This window comes from Salvia splendens, chromosome 15 (assembly GCF_004379255.2).
Source record: "Salvia splendens isolate huo1 chromosome 15, SspV2, whole genome shotgun sequence".
NCBI lineage: Eukaryota > Viridiplantae > Streptophyta > Magnoliopsida > Lamiales > Lamiaceae > Salvia > Salvia splendens.
In genome coordinates this window covers 26,879,829-26,900,362 of record NC_056046.1, presented here as the reverse complement: position 1 = coordinate 26,900,362, position 20,534 = coordinate 26,879,829, and the positions used below count along the sequence as shown (strand labels likewise).

Here is a 20,534-nt window from a genome sequence, read left to right as displayed (position 1 = left end):
GAAGGACGGAATGTTGAGAGTTGAACAAGATAACGCTCAAAGACAAGTACCCTTTTGCCCAAGGATTGATGACCTACTTCACCAGCTTCGAGGAGTCGGCGTATTCTCGAAAATGGACTTGAAATCAAGTTATCACCACCTGAAGGTCCGACAAGAGGGCGTGCCGAAGACTTTGTTCTGCATCAGATAGGGCCATTATGAGTCCCCTGTAATGCTTTATTAGCTTACAAATGCCCCAACCGTGTTCATGGACCTAATGAACCGCGTGTTCCACCCATACTTGGACAAGTCATCCTAGTCTTTATGGATGACGTACTCATTTACTCGAAGAACGAGAAGGAACACGGGGATCATTTGAGGGCCCTTTTAGAGACGTTAAGAGCCGAGAAGCTCTATGCCAAGTTTAGCAAGTGTGAGTTTTGGCTTAACGAAGTGAACTTCCTTGGACACATAGTGATAGCGGAAGGGATCCGAGTGGACCCTGCTAAAGTGGAAGTCGTACAATGTTGACAGTCACCAACAACACCCAATGAGATTCGGAGTTTCCTAGGACTGGCCGAGTACTACTGGAGATTTATTGAAGGATTCTCCAAAATAGTAAGGCCAATGACTCAACAACTCAAGAAAGGAGTTAAGGTCGATTGGACGCCAGAGTGTGAAGCAAGTTTCCAACTGCTAAAGGAAAAGCTGACCACCACACCAGTTCTAGTCGTGCCTGAACCAGGGATCGACTATGTGGTGTATACAGATGCATCGAAGGTCGCATATGCATCACGCCAGCAAAGGCCGCACGAGTTGAGTTACCCAACGCACGACTTGGAGTTAGCGGCAGTGGTACATGATTTAAAAATTTGGAGACATCACCTCTATGGAGTTCGATGTGAGATCTTCACAGATCATAAGAGTCTCAAATACTTCTTTGAGCAGAAGAATCTAAATATGAAACAACGCAGATGGCTAGAATTAGTCAAGGACTATGACTGTGGTATAAATCACCACCCAGGCAAAGCGAACGTCATAGCAGATGCCTTGAGCAGAAAGGCTGCACCTCAAGTGGCTACTTTCCTCATATGTGATTCTAAGTTCTTGATTATCTATGGCGTATTCTCTAATGATGCAAGGGGATATTGTGGGGTTACCTTGCTTGGTAATTCCTCTCGATTGTGACTACTGATTGCTGCCACTACTTGCTTGATCTCACTCCTTGCTCCTCTTCCTACTTTCACTCTCTCTCTGTAATATAGTGATGAATAAAAGGATTTGTGAACAAGGGAAACAGATTGGAGCTAAGCACCTATATATTTATATATATTGAATTCTGGAGTTTGTTGGGATTTGGTCAAAGATTTTGAGAACAACCAACTCTTCCTTGGCTCTTTGTTAACTACTTTTGACATTTTGTGTAGGTGTACTCATCTTCAACAACTCTCCACTCTCTCTTTCTCGGTGCTATAAAACTGATTGGGCAGAAACTTTGCAGGAAGTGGCTCATTTCTCATTCTTGGCTTCTCTTTTGGGTATATTTGGCCTACACTTTCGGTTGAACAACTATAGGCCTCTATTCCATTTTGTAAATTGATTCCTTGACATTAATTCGGTACTATCACCCCCACCTTACTTTCCTTGACTGAATTTGGATTTATCTTGCAGGCATAGGAGTATTGTTAGCTAAAGGGGTGACAATCGGTTGGAGACTTTGGGGATGCTGCAAGGCTGGCAGTCCTTTAGGGAGTCAAACAAGCTGTCCCCTAACAGCTTATACATTTGGCAGGTAAGAGGTTGTCCTATTTGTTACATTGTAGCTAATTCCTTCTTTTCATTAATTGCTTTGAGCTGAGACTGAGACTGAGTCTTGTACTCCACGGCTTTAAATGGAGGTTTGTTTCCTTGTTGCAGCAACTACAATCTGTTAGAAAAGCATGGCTGTCTCATTTCTATTAATGGAATGGCTACAGGTCTTGGTATTAAATGACTTTGTTTTCTCAATGCAGGTGTTGTTGCTAAAAGTCTAGCTGGCTGAATTGGGCCCAATGGCTGGATTCCACATGGGCCAAGGTTGAAGGAGGTTGGGCCGAAAGGAAGACATTTTGGCTTGCTAAGAAGAGGCCCGAAATCTATGTACACTTTTTGTATGATAGTTCTATGTTCTTGACCCAATATTTATTTTGGACTTGAGTTCTTTTATACTAAACGAAATTTGAGAATCTTCTTGATCGATCGGAAACATCCAAATGCTCCTTTGATCGTTGCAAACTTTATGCGGAAAAAAAATTTGTCTAGCCATTCAATGTCTTTAGAGAAGAGCTAAAAAGATGTCAAAAAGTCGGGGGTGTTACAGTTAAGCTCGAGCTTTTATGAAAAACCCCTGAGTACTGTGATTGATGGCTTGACAATATTTTAAATGTATAATTGTATCTTTTGGCAATGTGTTCACTGAGTGCCTTTGTACTCGGCCTTGCATGTATTTCTAAATGTGCAGGTTGAGCTGTGATGGATTGGAGGGTGCTGATCCAAATGGAGGTATCTTTATGTTTATACAGTAATCTTGGAGGTTCATGTCTTTATACATGGAACCGCGTTCAATTATTTCCGTTGTGCTATTCAAGCAAAATAAATTATGTTTCCCCCTGAGATTCTGACGATTAATAAATCGTATTGTATGAACCTTTAGCTCGAATCTTATTGATTGAGCTTATCCTATTAAGTATTCCATTTGAGATATTTCGTAATCATATGAATTGCCCATATATCTTTTTCTTTGAATTTTCACCCCTAATAACGGTTAATTATGTTTTTACTATCATTTAGTAAAATGCGGTTGTGATAGACAATGATGGAGTTTTCATGAAGGCGGCCTCATCATTTTTTATAATTGATAATCTGCATTATGTCTAATGTTGGGCTCTTGCAAATTGCCAGCTTTCTTGGCGTTATAAAAATGGATGATGCTGTGATATTTATAGAAAACTAGTATTAACCTCCGTGCTATGCACGGGACATAAGAGTTTCAAATAACGAATATAAAATATAATAAAAAATATAGAAAAGAAGAACTCAAAGCAATGTGAAGATTTAAAAAAAATGGACTTATCTTCTCTCACTCTAAATGAAGAATTTACTACTCCTTAATGAATGTATTATTTATATACAATTTTAATTTATGATCCAAGTGGAGTAAAAACAATAAAATTAATGACAAAAAGAATATGTGTAACTAAGGATCAAAGAATACAAGTTAATTAGAATAAATACACAAATAAAGAAAATATGTGTGAGTAAATATCAAAGAGTATAAATTGGAATAAGAAACGTACAATAACAGTATACTCATATTAGATAATTCAAAAAATATTTTAATTAATTAACTATAAATTTTAAAATAAATATTAACTAAAACACATTAAAATATATAATATATATAGAGCAATCACACTTCAATGACATACTACAACTTCGTATAAAAATAGTAGTATTATTTTAATATTCAGTTAAACTCAAGAATAATTAAAACTTTCGGTCATTCAATTTAATCGAATATAAAAAATGTCTTTATTTTTATGAGGATGAAATATTAAATATTTTAATTAAATAAATATAGCATGAAAATTAAATTATATATTTGTGTTGCCATTTAGTTTATAGATTAATTCAGAGAAGAAATTATTACAATGATGAATAAAATTTTAATTTTAATCCAAATAGAAGGCAAATTAAACTCTTTAGCACAATTCCAATTTTAACTCAAATAAAAGGCAAAATAACAATACATGAAGAATTAATTTGATGGCCCGAACGAAATTAAAACCAGGCCTAAGTTCATCATTTTTTTGTGGTCCAATTCAATTTAACACAAAGAAAAAAAGTAGCCCAATTTTAAAAATATACTCCCATCCGTCGACTGCCTCTCTCTCTTCTCTTCTCCACAATCCATTCCTCCCCCAAAATTGAGGATCGGCGAAACCCTAGCTCCATCGCCACTGCCATTTCCCGTCACCATCGCCGACCACCACCGTGCCGGACTCCGCCTCTCATCTCTCGCCTCGCTTTCAAATTTTCCAGCTTAGGTAGGAACCTTAGCTTGACGTGAAACTGGAATCCCCCCTTCGCCGCCCGTCGACCACCGCTCTGGGCGGCACCGACGCCTTGGCGGAAGCCACCGTCCGTCGGCTCGCTCTCACGACGGTAGGAATACGTCCGTCTATCATCAGTGCCATGCGCCCACTGTCCGTCGTCTCCTCTCATCACTCCACGGCGACCCGGCGCCGCCGGGCTTGGTGTCGCCGTCGTCCAGCCTCGGCAGAGGGAAAAAGAGCATCGATCCCCCCTCCGAGCTCCGGTTCCGATCGAGAGCCCAGCCACCCGTCGGCCAGTAGCTAAGCCCCCCCCCCCCTCTTTTTTTAAGTCCTCGATGCACTCTTCCTCTTTCCTCGTTCCTCTTTCTTCTTCTCACCCTTCTCTCTCTACGTTTCATTTTGCAGATTCAATGTTGCTTTTTAATTGTTCCAAAGCTTACTTGGGAAACTATCATTTTATTAGACCAATTTTCCTCCAATGTTGCCATTTTTTAAATGACCAAAAAGTTAACCACAAATGCTTTGAAGTTTCCCGCCAAAAAGGACAAAAACGTCTTTTCAACAAACTGACACTTTAGATTAGTATAGATTCCACAACCTTTGTCTACAAAAATTAACAACCAATACTAAAATAATTGTATCTAGCAAATAGTAACATATATTTATAGACATAATCTAAAGAACGTGAAATCACTTATAAAATCATCCTGTTCCTAAAAGCAACACATTAACAATTAACCATTAACTAATACTCCTTTTGTTCCATTGAATATGACTTACTTTCCTTTTTTATTTATCCTAATCAAGATGACTCATTACTAAAAATGAAAACACATTTCTCTCTATTTTATTTGCTTTCTCTTACTTTACTCTTTCCACTTCACGCACAAAATAAAGTTGCATAAATTCTCGTGCCGCCTAAGGAATGGATCATCTTCTTTGAGACAGGGAGAATACTTTAAATCAATAATCATAAATAAAATAAGGTTAAATACCATTTTGAAAAACCATTATCACATATCACATTCACAAATAAAAATTTTCTCTTCCCTCACTTATTGCGTTTAATAACACTTTTAAAATTTAATCGTAACAATAATACATTATGAGCTTTTAAATATTATTTATTTTATTATAACAAATGGCGTTTTCTCTTATGTCATATTCGCTTCGTTCATAAAATGTTGTCCACATTTGCTATTTCGGTTCATCCATAAAATATTGTCCACTTTGTTGTATTTCCATTTTTTTTATGTGAACCCCACTTTCTACTAACTCGTTATACTCATATTTTATTATAAAGCTAATATATAAAAGAGAGATTCACATTCCACTAACTTTTTCAACTCTATTCATTTGGTGGATGGATGAAGTAAATAGCAAAATTTAAAATCACTTATTATTTCTAATTATAACGGTTATGTATTATAAGATTTTTAATTTTGAATTAATATAATACCCACTCCGTCTCTGAAAAGTATGAATATTTTTTTTAGTCCGTTCCTGAAAAGTATGAACTTTCTAATTTTGGAAATTTCATTCCCTCTTATGAGGTGAGACTCATTCTCTACTAACAATACTTTGAAAACATTTTCTTTCTATCTATCTCTTACTTTTACAGTTATGCACTAAATTTTGTGTCAAATCAAATGTTCATACTCTTTGAGAACGGATGGAGTATATTTTATTAGTATAAGAATAAAAAAAACATTTTAATGGATTTTTTTAAAATAACTTCAAAACTCACATTTTATATCTGTATAAATATAGATAAATAAGCGGAAATTAAAGATCGTGAAGCATTTAAAACAAAAGAATGAGATACACAAATGCATGAGGACTAAGACGTTAGTGATATCTTATATTTCCTCTGTCCACCATTTAAAGAGTCATATTTTGATTCAGCACGAGTTTTAAAAAAATGGTTGACTTTATAAAGAAAAGTAACGGGAGAAAGTAAGTCGAATGTGAGACCCATTTTTTATACTCTCTCGGTCCCATAATAAGTGAAGAGTTTCTTTGTTCATGATTTTTAAGAAAATGATATTTATTGAATTAAGTGGAGAGAATAAAGTATGAGAGAAGGAAAAATAGTAGAGATGTGGAATGAATAAAATAAGAAATGGAAAGGGTGTTGGTTTTGCCAAAAAGGAAAAAAAAAATCAATCACCTATAACCTATAGTGAGACAACCTAAAACTAAAAGTTGATCACTTGTGGTGGAATGAAGTGAGTATTAGTTTTATATAATAGATTGTGAGTTTAAGAAGTTAGTGAAATGTGAAATCCATATACCACGAAGTAAAAATAAATAAATAAATTTTAAAATAATAAACAACCTAAAATGATAAAATGATTTTTTAACTAGAGGATAGATGGAGTAATTGAGAAATGAGCAACTGAAATGATCACTATGCTTTTCTTTTCTTTTGTCACAAGGTACATTTTTTTTTCTCATACCCACAACTGACCAATAACGTCACAGCACCTTCTTTCTGAAAATACTGAATTTCTCTCCAGGTTCAAATAATACTCTTCTCGTAATAATATTAGCCACACTATATACAGACAACGAAAAACAACACGTGATGATTTAATAGAAAAACAACCTTAAAATTTACACAACCAGGGAGCTTGTTCTTGTTCTTCAACTTGGCTATTAAAATTTTTATAATTAAGTAGAAAATTGAGCTACTGATTAAAAAAAATACAAGTGTAGTGTTCATCTTGAAACAAATAAATTACCATATTAATAAATTGATTACACAAGTAGACTCTAAGAAGGATTTAATATATTTACATGAAACAATAAATGAGGATTTGTTACATGTAGCCGTTTCCTTACAGGATAACAAAAGTTGTCCATTGCAAATAGATTGTCGCTGTCACAGTATTCAACCTCAAATTGGGAAAATTACAAGAGCCAAAATTAGAAATATTGTGGATAAAATTGTTACCATTACATTTTTTTATGAAAAGCCACAATGTCCAAAGTTTGTGCTTGTCTGTTTTATTTTTTCTTGTTACAAAAAGCCCAAACTATAAACAAATAGAAAATACCAACTCATTCCCTTCACTTGGTATGTGATCAGGAAAAAATTGAGAATAAAACATGTTTTTAGGTTCATAAAAACCAGATGTTAGAAAAATATGAGAGAAACTAATGCCAAATTCTAGTTTCAGAACCTACTAAAAAAATTCTAGGATTTGGACCAAATGACCTAAATAAGGATCAGCAGAAATCTACGGGCTTACCGATCTTTATATTCTGCTTGCTGAGGAACTCTGTGATGGCATTCTTTTGCCAGCCCTTGAAACTCCTGCGCGGGTACGAAAGGACAATGCCGTTTCAGAGTCTGGAAAGAAATTAAGCGTATCCTCGGAGAACTTACTTGTGATCAAGATGCGCCAAGATTTCCCCACCTGGGAAGGCTGCTTTTGTAGCATCGAAAGCAACTTGGATGGCTTGTTTCCACGTCCCTCCAATATCTTCGCTTAATTTTGCCTTCCCCGGATCTTCCATTGGCAAAGAATATCCAGATATGAGGTGGCCGACCCAGGTTCCCTCTTTTCTGTCGTATTTCAAAGACGATAATGATTTAAGAAATCGATCAATGCATTGTATTGTGTTGGATCAACAACCAATATGCTTTTTGGAAAACTAATCCTGATGGAATGATATGGTATGAGCCAAATTCACACAAAAGGAAGGTTCCGAAAGTACGAAACAAGTCGAGGCAATCAACTTACAGAATTATGTCCATGTGACGGGGTACATAATGTCCTCCTCCGAGACCAAGCAGCACTTTCTTCTTTTCAGTCGAACTGGTAATATTGAATAAAATGCATCAACAACACTTTATGTGTAATATACGAACGAATATGAACAAGTTATGACTCGATTACCCGAAATCTACATAGAAAGCAATTGGAAAGGAGTCAAGTTCTCTGTGAGTTTACTCATGAGTGATGACAATTAAATATCAAAAGAACTAGAAAAGTATTCATCAAACCTGCTCCAAACTCCAACAGTCGGACTTGCTCCGCGACCAAGTCCCTCCCATACCAACTAAAATTGAACGAAAAATGTCATCACAACGTATAGGTTGAAAGCACTATATAATACTCAAATGCTAACATGCATTACCAAAGAAAATGCTTCACATACAAAAGTCTAATCAAGTGTATTCACATAGAGAACACCCATACACGACAAATTCAGTCAGAGACATTCTTCTTGCTGCAGCGTGTTTTCAGTTAAAACTACATCGTGAATTTCAGTTTTTAGACTGGGATCAGCATTTACTCACTTGAGCAATAACTTGAGCAGCATCCAATCTTCCCCAGTATTCTTCCGTGCTACCTAAAACGAGTAAAGCAAAACTTTCACGGAAGCCCATAAATGAAGTGTGATTCACATAGAGAAGCCAGTGAAGAAATAAAATCAAGCGCACACAACCTATTGCCAAGCTTGCTTGCATAGGAGATGAATCATTTCTGAACTATCTTAAAATGAGAACTTTGACAAAATATATCAATTGCTCCAACTAATACGTTTTGTGGTTCCAACTAATAGTTCTCAAATTTCTAATTTTAAGATAGTTCTCAAGTGAACCACTGCCTACTTGCATAATTTTATTTATACCTATCTCAATGAACATAGCTGGCTTAGATGTTACAGGTCCATGATGAGTAGCTTCCAATGTAATCTGTATCCAACAGAAACAAAATGATGGTAATCAATCAACAAACTCAATCTTCTAAGTCGAAACATAGAATAACAAATCATACATTCTGGATTTCAAATGTTAAATATGAGTAATTAGATAACCTCAAATTCAGGTACTAAGTTGTGGGATTGAGCAAGCTTCTTCAAAAGCATGAGCCAAGGCCCTATACGGGGACAAGGCGGCGCAGCCCATCCCGGCCTTCCCCCTTGGGGAAGAACATCTCCTTCCTTCAAATGAGGAACCCCTGCACCTCATGCTTCTAGCATCAAACCAATTTTCAAGGATAAATAAATAAATTCAATTTCCTATCATTTTTACCAATTCGATTTCAATTCCAATTCGCGATCAAGGACTCAACTCAAAACTCAAACATACCGATAGGGTGGATGGTGAGAGCAGGGCGGGTGGAGGCGGCGGCGTGGCGGGAGAGAAAGAGGAGCTCGGAGACAGTCTCACCGGTGGCGGATTCCCACCGCAAGTCGAGGTCGTCTTCTTCGATGATGAATTTGTCTTGTTCCAACAGTCGAAGGGATTCGCCGTTCAGGAAGCTCCTGATGCCGCCATCGAGGGTGGGGCCACGAATCCACCCGGGCATTGCCAGAAGGGCTTTTGCCGGATTGATCGACGCCGGATCGGCGGTTGTCGCCACCACTAGAGTCGCCATTTGCAGAGGAATGTGGAAACCTCTAATTTATATAAATATAAAAAAAATGCTAAAGTCAAATAATACTCATGAAACTGCATAAATAAAAAGCACTTTCAAGAAACTAATTACCTAATAGGTATTCAAAGAGTCAAAATAATATTCCTTCCGCCACTAAGAGTCTCATTTCTTGGTCACACATGAAAAATGTTAATCAAAGTGGATTGAAAAAAAGTTAATGGGATATAAGTCTCACTTGTATTATTTTTAAATGAAATAACCATGACTCCTACCCGCTAACGGAATAAATGAAAAAGATACTCATATTCGCGGACAGAGTACTTCAAAGTTTATAAAAAATAGTCTTGGTAGTAAATGAGAAAGGTTTTAATTTTAAATTAATAAATAAGAGAGATAGTGAAAAAATGGTTGAAGTATTCTTAATAGAAAATGAGTTTCATTACATTAAATAGAGAAAATGATCATAAGTAGAGATAAAATTTTGGTGGATAGACCAAAATGAAAAAAATAGACTACTCCCTCTATCGACCAAATATTATCCAGATTTGACTCAGCGCGGGATTTAAGATATGTGAGAAAAGAAATTTTAAAAAGCTAATGATACGTGGATTCCGCTTTTATATAGTAATACTAGTTTTATAATAGAATGTGAATATAATGAGTTAGTGAAAAATGAGATCTACATACTAAAAATAGAAAAAAAGTAAAGTGGATAATATTTTGTGGATGGATAAAATGACAAATGTAAACATCATTTGGTGGACGTATGAAGTACTCCTTATGCATATAAGGGTATATTATTAATTAAAGTGAACTAGGAAAATGGTCCGTCCGTGGACTATTTGTTTCGCACGCAAACAGTCCTTAAACTCTAAAAATACCATGGATAGTCCATGAACTAAGGTGTAATCACATCCATGATACTTTTTCGTCATTTATCACAATTTTGCACAAAAAATGACACTCAAGGCATGGAGAGAATTTTTGAACTTTCATATGTAGGTACTGGATATAATATTTTCCATCTCTCTAGTATTAAATATGATATTTTCTTATAGTTTGAATGCCTAAAATGATATTTTTCAATTCACTTTTTCAATCATTTTATGTCAAATCCTCTTTCTCTCTATTTCTCTTAAACTATTACTCCCTCCGTCCCCTAAAAATATATGCAATGGATATGACACGAGTATTAAGACAAAATTAGTAAAGTAAGAGAGATGAGGAGAATGATATAGTAAAGTAAGAGAGAGGAGGAGAATGGTAGTTAAAGTAATATTAGTGCATAGTGAGACCTGTATTATTAAATTGATATAACTTTCTAAAAATGGAATGCACATATTTTTGTGTGACAGACGAAAATAGAAAATGCACATATTTTTATGGGACGGAGGGAGTATAAAGTAAAAAATTAAAATAAAAAAATACTATGAAATTCTTTTAATTATAAAATCTAAAATTATAAATTAAATTATCAAAATTTAATTTTGATTGTGACTTGATTGTTTTGTTAATATTAAAAACTAATTTTTTTTAGCTAGCCTTAAAATTTTTTATTTTTAGTTAATTCAAAATTTAAATTTTTAATCAATCTGAAATTTTTAATATTAAAAAATAATTGAGTTACAAAAAATATTTTAATAATTAAATTTATAATTTTGTTTTTATAATTTGTATACTTAAAAATTTCATACTCCCTCCATTCCAAGATAATAATATTAATATTGATTAATAATAATAGTATAAAGAGTGAGAAGAATGAGAGAAGATATTATAATAGTATCACTTTTGGTACTAGTTTTGTGTATGCCCAAAATATCTTCTATGACACAAATGGAAAAATATATTTGTTTAGAGGGCATTTTTGGGTGAAAATCGCATCAGGTGCAAAAAATGTGATTTATAGGTACAAAAAACGATATAAAATAAAGATCAGATACCATTTATGTGCGAAAGTAAAAGATCAACTACTTCACTCTAAATAAAAACACATGAAACGATGAATATTTTGAACTATGGGATTATCGAGAAAATTACTCCATCCGTCCCCAAAGAATATGCACTTTGAGTTCGACAAATTTGGTAAAGTAAGAGAGAAGTAGAGAAAAAAATAATTAAAGTATTGTTAGTGGGAAATGGGTCCCACCTCATTAGAGAGGAAAAAATTTCAAAAACTAGAAAGTGCATATTCTTGTGGGACGGAAGGAACATGATACAATAGAAAATTTTCAAAATGAGAGAAACTAACTAAAAATTTGATCATATTTGGCTAAGACTAAAGTCCCAAAATGGTCCTTAATATATGACGTTTTTTTATTTTGGTCCAAAATATTATCTTTTGAATTATTCGGTCCCTCACATTTGAAATCGGACCACATTTAGTCCAAAATTGACGGAATAGTTAAAATGTGACGGAATGTGAGGGTCAACGCAATTTTAATCAATTTTGACCAGATTAAGATTTATAAAAATTTTATTCTTTTTGAAATAAAATAGTTCAAAATTATATTTAATAAAATAAATTGCTTTTCATTTATAAAACTAATTTTAACTCTCTCTCTCTATTTCAATCATCTTCTTCGTCTGAGGCAGGGAGATAAACGCGAGAAACCTTAGTTCTCGGAAGAACATCAAGTAACCCCAACTTCCCAACCATGGACCGTTCGAACCACAACAGAGAGACTGGTGAGAGTGGCGGTGGACGTGACCTCCGATTCCGCTACGAATTTTGCCATTGCAAGAATCGGGCTTCGCTGAGAATCGTCAAGTAATGAAATTCCGTTTCCAATGGTGAATCAAATTTGGAATCATCATCAAATTTCGTTTCTTGGTGTTTGTTGTACTCTAGAATGGTATGAATTGCACTCCAAAATTGCGTTTCTTGGTGTTTGAAGGGCAAGAATATCTGCAACTCTATGCATATATTCTTGTTGGCTGCTATTGGACTTTCAATGGCATGGACTGATCTATACCTTCATATCGCCGGCGAGAACCTGGCTTGAATCACCGGCGAAATCTAGGGTTCCAAGTGTCGATTAGAATTTATGTGAAGAAAGAACCCTAATCTATTCGAATTTTGTGAAGAGAAGGAACCCTAATCTGTTCGAAGTGTGGGGGTGAAGTGTGGAGGACGCTGCGTCGATTGTGAAGAGAAAGAGCCCTAATCTATTTTCATGTTTTATTTTTAAAATTATTTTATATTTTAAATTTTTAAGTTTTAGGTTAGGTTAATTAGATATTAGCCCTTAATAAAACATGATTATAAATCTTAATCTGGTCAAAATTGATTAAAATTACGTTGACCCTCACATTCCGTCACATTTTAACTATTCTGTCAATTTTGGACTAAATGTGGTCCGATTTCAAATGTGAGGGACCGAAGAATTCAAGAGATAATGTTTTGGATCAAAATTAAAAAAAACGCCGGACTTTAGTCTTTGGCTAATTTTCCAAAAATGATTCTATAAAAAGTTATAACCACAGCAACTTGCGAGGAAATCGCGTTTATAGGGCACTTTGCCTTTAAAATAACGCAAATGTACCCATTTTGATAACAATTCCATTTATGGGAAAAACGCCGATGAAATTGGCGTGTTTATAAGTAAAAACGCCAGTGACATTGGAGTGTCTATACTCAAACACGCCAACATAGTTGGCGTTTTATACTTGTGCCGTATTTTGGGCGTATTCTTTCCAATGATCATTACGTTAAAACACGCCATTGGTGTTGGCGTGTAGTATATAAAACACGCCAATGACATCGGCGTGTTTAAAAGGAAAGACGCCAATAACATCGGCGTGTTTAACCAAAAAACGCCAATTTGAGTGGCGTGTTTTAACAGGCTGATATAGCAGCCTCCACCCCCAAATCGCGAAAACATCACAGCACACCACACTCTGCGATTTTTCTCCGAGCAGCGCCAATCTCCGCGAATTCGCCCTCCTCTCCGTCATTTCGCACTCCATTCATCAATCGGTGCTATTCTTCTCCAGATTCATATATTTTCTTCGGTTAGTATGCTTATCTTTTACAATAGTAGTTGAAATATTGTAATGGGTTGTGAATTGAGTTGAAATATTATGCATTTTGGATTGGTTGAATGACATTATTGTTGATTATTATGTTGGATTGTTTGGGTTTAAGTGAATTTGTGTATAAAATTGATTATAAACCTAAACCCTAGGGTTGTTATAGCTAAAAAATGGGCAAATTGTTTTGGTTTATGTGGGTTTTAGTTGATGTATGTTGATTAGTTTGAATTGTTAAATTTGTTTATATTGTTAGGTTTGTCAAATTGAAATTGGACAAATTGAAATTGTTAGGTTGGACAAATTTGTAATTGAAATTGTCAATTTTGTGTAGATGAATTGTGTTATGATTTTGGGTGTGAAATGTTGTGTAGGTGAATTTGTGTATTGTGAATTATTTGATTTTGGTGTTCCATTTTGTGAAATTGGATTAAATTGTATGTAATTATTGAATGCTGTGTAGGTAAATTATGGCATCATCTTCGACTTCTGCTCGTCGGCTTGCGTGTGGTCCTGCGGATCCTTCTGTACTGTATCTTCAGAGACAACACGTCTCTAATAACATATGGGCAGGAGTTCCATCCGAATACGTACGCTGCCGACGATATGAAGGAATAATTTGGAATGTTCCCATACATCACCGTGTTTTGGCATTAGTGGACCAGATGGGGTTCGGCGGTTTATTGAGGTGTGGTCAGCCAAAGGAAATTGACCACCATCTGATCACCGCTTTGATTGAACGTTGGAGGCCAGAGACTCACACGTTTCACTTCTCAGTCGGTGAAGCGACTGTAACATTGGAAGACGTGGAGGTTTTATGGGGCCTGAAAGTTGATGGAGAGGCTGTGACGGGTTACATCCCCCCCGACACAACCGGGATATTGGCAGGATAGGTGTTTGGATTTTCTAGGATTCATACCGGACGCATCCGAGTTGAAGGAAATGTCTTTTAAGCAGACTAGCTTATCGCGTCAATTGAGGATTGAGCTGAATGATGAGCACGAACACAACATATATGCTCAGCGGGCTCGTATCTATTGGTTGTTTTTCATTTCGCCGTATACAAAGTATCAAATTAGTTTAATCATCTCGCCGTTTCCGCATAAACAAACCCCGTATCCCCTTCCCAATTTTGGATGTAGATCTAGGGATCCTTGAGGGAGGAGTATCTTGAACAACAGCGTTCTCTAGATCCACCCCAAAAATGTCATCTTGCACAGACGACCGCGGTGGAGAAGTGAGGACATCACTGAGGCCAATGTCGTCGCCGGTACCACCGGTGTGGCTGACAGAATGACGGCCTCGAACTGCAGATGTAGGTGGAGGTGGTTCCACAAAATCGTCATCGGAGCGGTGTACGGGCTGAGATGACGACTCTCCGCAGGCGGTTTTCTTTTTGGTTCGTCGTTTTGCTTTTTGCCTTACGGGTACGTCCACGTCCATTGCAGAGCGCTGCGAAGGACGGTAGTCCATCCGCTCAGCCTCTCCGGATATCCGCAGTCCTTCTTCAATCATCCTCGAAATGGTTCCCAAAGCCGGATGTTCTGTCGTATCTTGGCCACTTAGAAAGTGGCGCACGTTGTGAAGTGTCTCCACCTACAATTATCAAAGTTAAATACATATCATAATATGAATTTTAATAATTAACTAGGGTTTGGTTAAGTATGAATAATTTACCGCGAATGTATGAGAAGATGCCGTTTCGTGGAAGCCCTGTTCAGCATGCACGCCGGGTTTGGTTAAATACACAACAGTTATCTGCCGAAACCAATCCATATATTCTTCGGTTGCAACGGACTCATCACTGTACTCCAGATCAGTCCACACCAAAAAGTGTCTGTTGTCCCACTCCTGTATATAATTAGCGTGCCAATCAACCCAATTTCGACCAGCTTTTCCACGGCGATCCTGTTTCGCAAAATCAGTACCGTGGAACCGGGGGAGTTGCGGGATATACGGTTGGACAATCCCAAATTGGCGCAACACTCGGTGTGGCAGGTGTGGCTCAGCCAGATTCCAGCAAATAAGCGTTGTTATCGATATCCATACAGGACGACCGGCATCACAACTTTCCGGCAATTGCCGTTGGAGATAAGGCATCCAAATAAACTACATGTAACACAAATTTATTCAAATTAATTTCAATAAAAAACAACAAACAAAAAATAATTTATAAGTATATGAAGTACCTGGTTGGCATGCATCATGGAGAACTGATCTCGGAAATTTTCAATACAATGTCCGGGTGCTTTGACATATGACGCCGGACCATTCCATCTACAAAATGTAAATTATGAGCGAATAACACGAAGACTGATGAACATAAAGCTTAAAAAATGAATTAGTGAACAACTTACGCGCTTGCACATGGTAGATAGTCTGTATGCACGGGATCTAGCATCCTCGGTCTAATATTTGGGATTCTCTCCCAAGCCCACAGCTGTAATAGAGTTAAGGCTCCCCCGACATCCGTCCTCTTAGCAACGGCAGCTTCACACAAATTGTGGTACAAGCAAGCAAGCGTCGCACCACCCCAGCTATAGGTAGAACACCGTTCTATATCCATGAAAAATTGCAAGTAGAAGAACAGAATTTTATTTCCGGTGGCATTCGGGATCATCAGACCACCAAGTAATAGCAGACAGTAGATACGAGCCCGCTGAGCATATATGTTGTGTTCGTGCTCATCATTCAGCTCAATCCTCAATTGACGCGATAAGCTAGTCTGCTTAAAAGACATTTCCTTCAACTCGGATGCGTCCGGTATGAATCCTAGAAAATCCAAACACCTATCCTGCCAATATCCCGGTTGTGTCGGGGGGATGTAACCCGTCACAGCCTCTCCATCAACTTTCAGGCCCCATAAAACCTCCACGTCTTCCAATGTTACAGTCGCTTCACCGACTGGGAAGTGAAACGTGTGAGTCTCTGGCCTCCAACGTTCAATCAAAGCGGTGATCAGATGGTGGTCAATTTCCTTTGGCTGACCACACCTCAATAAACCGCCGAACCCCATCTGGTCCACTAATGCCAAAACACGGTGATGTATGGGAACATTCCAAATTATTCCTTCATATCGTCGGCAGCGTACGTATTCGGATGGAACTCCTGCCCATATGTTATTAGAGACGTGTTGTCTCTGAAGATACAGTACAGAAGGATCCGCAGGACCACACGCAAGCCGACGAGCAGAAGTCGAAGATGATGCCATAATTTACCTACACAGCATTCAATAATTACATACAATTTAATCCAATTTCACAAAATGGAACACCAAAATCAAATAATTCACAATACACAAATTCACCTACACAACATTTCACACCCAAAATCATAACACAATTCATCTACACAAAATTGACAATTTCAATTACAAATTTGTCCAACCTAACAATTTCAATTTGTCCAATTTCAATTTGACAAACCTAACAATATAAACAAATTTAACAATTCAAACTAATCAACATACATCAACCAAAACCCACATAAACCAAAACAATTTGCCCATTTTTTAGCTATAACAACCCTAGGGTTTAGGTTTATAATCAATTTTATACACAAATTCACTTAAACCCAAACAATCCAACATAATAATCAACAATAATGTCATTCAACCAATCCAAAATGCATAATATTTCAACTCAATTCACAACCCATTACAATATTTCAACTAATATTGTAAAAGATAAGCATACTAACCGAAGAAAATATATGAATCTGGAGAAGAATAGCACCGATTGATGAATGGAGTGCGAAATGACGGAGAGGAGGGCGAATTCGCGGAGATTGGCGCTGCTCGGAGAAAAATCGCAGAGTGTGGTGTGCTGTGATGTTTTCGCGATTTGGGGGTGGAGGCTGCTATATCAGCCTGTTAAAACACGCCACTCAAATTGGCGTTTTTTGGTTAAACACGCCGATGTTATTGGCGTCTTTCCTTTTAAACACGCCGATGTCATTGGCGTGTTTTATATACTACACGCCAACACCAATGGCGTGTTTTAACGTAATGATCATTGGAAAGAATACGCCCAAAATACGGCACAAGTATAAAACGCCAACTATGTTGGCGTGTTTGAGTATAGACACGCCAATGTCACTGGCGTTTTTACTTATAAACACGCCAATTTCATCGGCGTTTTTCCCATAAATGGAATTGTTATCAAAATGGGTACATTTGCGTTATTTTAAAGGCAAAGTGCCCTATAAACGCGATTTCCTCGCAACTTCACGTGTAAATGCAATCTTGTTATTATATTATTATTCTTTTAAAACTGGAATAATAATATTGCTGCACTGCACTGCACTTATTGAATCATCATTTATCGAGAGCACAGATGTTGAATTCGTCGGCCGCGCGTAAACTCTCTCCAACGCTTCGCTAACTGTAAGCCTCTCTCTCTCTCTCTCTTCAACACACAAGCATCATTGGAAACGCCCGAACTAATTCATTGACCCATTTTATCCTACAGTTGCAGAAATTGTTGGTGCCGCCGCCAAGAAGCCCAGAACCATGACAGCCAATTCAAGCCAAAACGATATGAAGAACGCCTTTTCCAATTACGCTACTTACCTTAATAACCTGGTATTCATTTTCCCCTTTTCATATTGTATCAATTCGCTTCTACCAACATGTTTTCTAGGTTTCCTTTTGTTAATTTAATCGAATAATTGGTGACTGTTGGTATAGTATATCTGAATCTCCTAGGATTGGTGTCCTACTTAAGCCTTGTTTGCATTTGATGCAGCTTTTTTATGCAATTAATTGATTTTTTAGTTATTGATTAAGTTACATATGAAGGATAGGCAGTTGGACCTATCATAACAAGCTCTTGGTAGCATTGCTAATTTCGTTATGATTGACTGGCCCGGCATTCTTCGGTTGTCCGGTTACTGAATTTGTATGCTACTACTTGAAGAAACGACAATGAAATTCCTGTCCAACTCTCTTCAAATTGATTTTTTCTCACTATTGATGCTTCTCAGTTTACATGAATGTATGCTGCAAATATACTACTCTTTGTTGCCTTATAAGATTTAATACTCTTAATATATATGCACCACAGAATGACAAGAGACAAAGAGTGGTAAAGGCCAGCCGGGATATTACTATGAACAGTAAAAAGTCATATTTCAAGTGCACAGGTAAAAGGATATTGTAGTTTGTGTTCATGTGTTTCATGAAATGTTCAGTGCTAATCTTTATTTCCCATTAAATTTTATGTAGCATTACTGCTATCATATTTTCACATTGACTTGTATAAAGTTGATAGCAAAGAATATCCAATTCTGTTTAGTATTGATTGCTTTGTGCTTTTCAATAGCTGTTGGCATACAAGGTTGTCATGAGCAATTGGTGCTAACCTAACTATTTTCAATTCATGTATACTTGTAATTATTTCTATAACCTTGTTGTTTCTTGGTGTTGTTTGATATCCAACTCAAATAAGAGTTACTATTTGTTTAACCTTGGTAATAACAGAATCAGTAAGCACAATAAAGAGGAAGTTTTACAGAAAGCAGAAAATGATCTAGCTGCTGTGATGGATCAATATATAGCTCGTTTAGTAAAAGAGCTTGGAGGAACAGATTTCTGGAAGTTAAGACGAGCCTATTCTCCGGGGGTAACCACTATTCTGCCATTTTAACTTCTGGAGGCTTCAAAATGTTTTGCAATCTCAATCTTGATTTCCTTGCATTTCTAGATCCAGGAATACGTTGAAGCTGCTACACTGTGTAGCTTTTGCAAAACTGGTGCTCTTTTGAATCTTGATGAGATCAATGCTTCCTTACGAACTCTAGGCGATCCATCTAATGAGCCTTTGCAAATTAATGTGCTTGACTATCTGTTGGGGGTAATGTTCTAACATTTTTGTGACATTCAAACAAATAATGAACTTCAATTGCTATGTCAGCCTCAACCTATTTTTGTCTTTGATATATGATACTCTTATGATTCTACTGTGCCTTGTTCAATATCCATCTCTAACAATAATTAGCAACTCATCATATTCAGCTTGCTGACTTAACTGGAGAGCTGATGAGGATGGCAATGAGTAGGATATCAGACGGAGAACTTGAGTTTGCTGAAAAGATTTGCAGGTTTGTGCGTGAAATCTGTAAAGACCTAACACTTGTTGCCCCAAAGATGGATGACTCCTCAGATATGAAGCAAAAGATGGATGTAATGCTCCAAAGTGTAATGAAAATAGAAAATGGTATGATCCAAATAGTATTATTTGTAGATATGCTTTATGTATGATCCAAAGGAATGTACCATTGATTTAAATATTCCTCAATCTCACAACTTGCTTATCATCATTCAGCTTGCTATAGCGTCCATGTAAGAGGATCAGAGTACATTCCGTTCCTCGGATCTGAAGATACCAACTTTTCTATGCTGGGAGTGCCCGAGATTGAGTGACATAGATTCTGCGTACTGTCAAGTTACGATCATGGATTTCAAATTACCTTCTGCATCTGCAGTAAACAATGGGAGAAAAGCAGCAGGATTTTCAGTAACTAACTAGTGAGTATCCTCCGATTAATACTTTGTAGATGTGCTGAGACAGAATTGGCAGTAGGTTATCTTAATGGGCTCAGTTATTTGAATACAAACTATGGTGTAAAATTTGTGCTAAAATTGCATTGCACTTCGTCGAGTTAGGTTAAATCTAACCCCCATCTTTTGGAATACAAGCCATGTTTCTGATTTCAAAAGTTTTGTCTATGTCCCTACTCCCTTTTTTTTATCACTGCCTTGATGGTGTAGTGGTTTTGGTGCATTTGAATGCCACAGTAGGAAGATGGTGGAAATGTGGCCCGTCCTTGTCTTGTCTCATTGATATTTTAAAGAACGATTTACAATTCAAACACCACACGAAAAATCAGGAATCGCAGCTCTTGGGACCTCAAAACCCAAAACCCTAACTGAAGAAAAGGAGAGAAATGCACTAGGGAACCACCAAAATCCTAAGCTCTTTGTAATTTCTCTAGTTTCTCTCTCTCTTTGCGACAAACAAATGGAAATGGAACTACATTG

The 20,534-nt window shown here is 36.8% G+C and overlaps 3 protein-coding genes and 1 long non-coding RNA gene across 4 annotated transcripts; 2 read left to right on the top strand and 2 right to left on the bottom strand.

The window, feature by feature from the left end:
- The first annotated feature begins 1,427 nt into the window (after positions 1-1,427).
- On the top strand, positions 1,428-2,214 carry LOC121768240. The gene is made up of 3 exons (XR_006043322.1): positions 1,428-1,517; positions 1,651-1,771; positions 1,992-2,214. It is a non-coding gene; the product is annotated as an uncharacterized LOC121768240 (long non-coding RNA).
- A 4,787-nt stretch (positions 2,215-7,001) lies between these two features.
- Positions 7,002-9,502, bottom strand: LOC121769475 (D-aminoacyl-tRNA deacylase). Its single transcript, XM_042166293.1, has 8 exons — positions 9,178-9,502; positions 8,904-9,046; positions 8,718-8,781; positions 8,383-8,435; positions 8,086-8,141; positions 7,823-7,897; positions 7,465-7,644; positions 7,002-7,392 (listed from the first exon to the last, which is right to left on the bottom strand). The coding sequence occupies exons 1-8, from the start codon at positions 9,464-9,466 to the stop codon at positions 7,305-7,307; spliced, it is 948 nt and encodes a 315-aa protein (XP_042022227.1). The 5' UTR covers positions 9,467-9,502; the 3' UTR covers positions 7,002-7,304.
- Positions 9,503-14,458: 4,956 nt separating this feature from the next.
- On the bottom strand, positions 14,459-17,306 carry LOC121766937. The gene is made up of 5 exons (XM_042163164.1): positions 17,195-17,306; positions 16,048-16,713; positions 15,173-15,299; positions 14,675-15,091; positions 14,459-14,482 (listed from the first exon to the last, which is right to left on the bottom strand). Exons 2-5 carry the CDS (start codon positions 16,704-16,706, stop codon positions 14,459-14,461), a joined length of 1,227 nt encoding a protein of 408 aa, XP_042019098.1. The 5' UTR covers positions 16,707-16,713; positions 17,195-17,306.
- Positions 17,307-17,772: 466 nt separating this feature from the next.
- On the top strand, positions 17,773-20,212 carry LOC121766327 (translin-associated protein X). Its single transcript, XM_042162593.1, is given in 8 exon segments — positions 17,773-17,879; positions 17,965-18,077; positions 18,559-18,616; positions 18,619-18,637; positions 18,975-19,116; positions 19,198-19,347; positions 19,509-19,710; positions 19,819-20,212. Coding segments are annotated over 7 exon segments (741 nt in total). The 5' UTR covers positions 17,773-17,879; positions 17,965-18,005; the 3' UTR covers positions 19,917-20,212.
- The last annotated feature ends 322 nt before the right edge of the window (positions 20,213-20,534 follow it).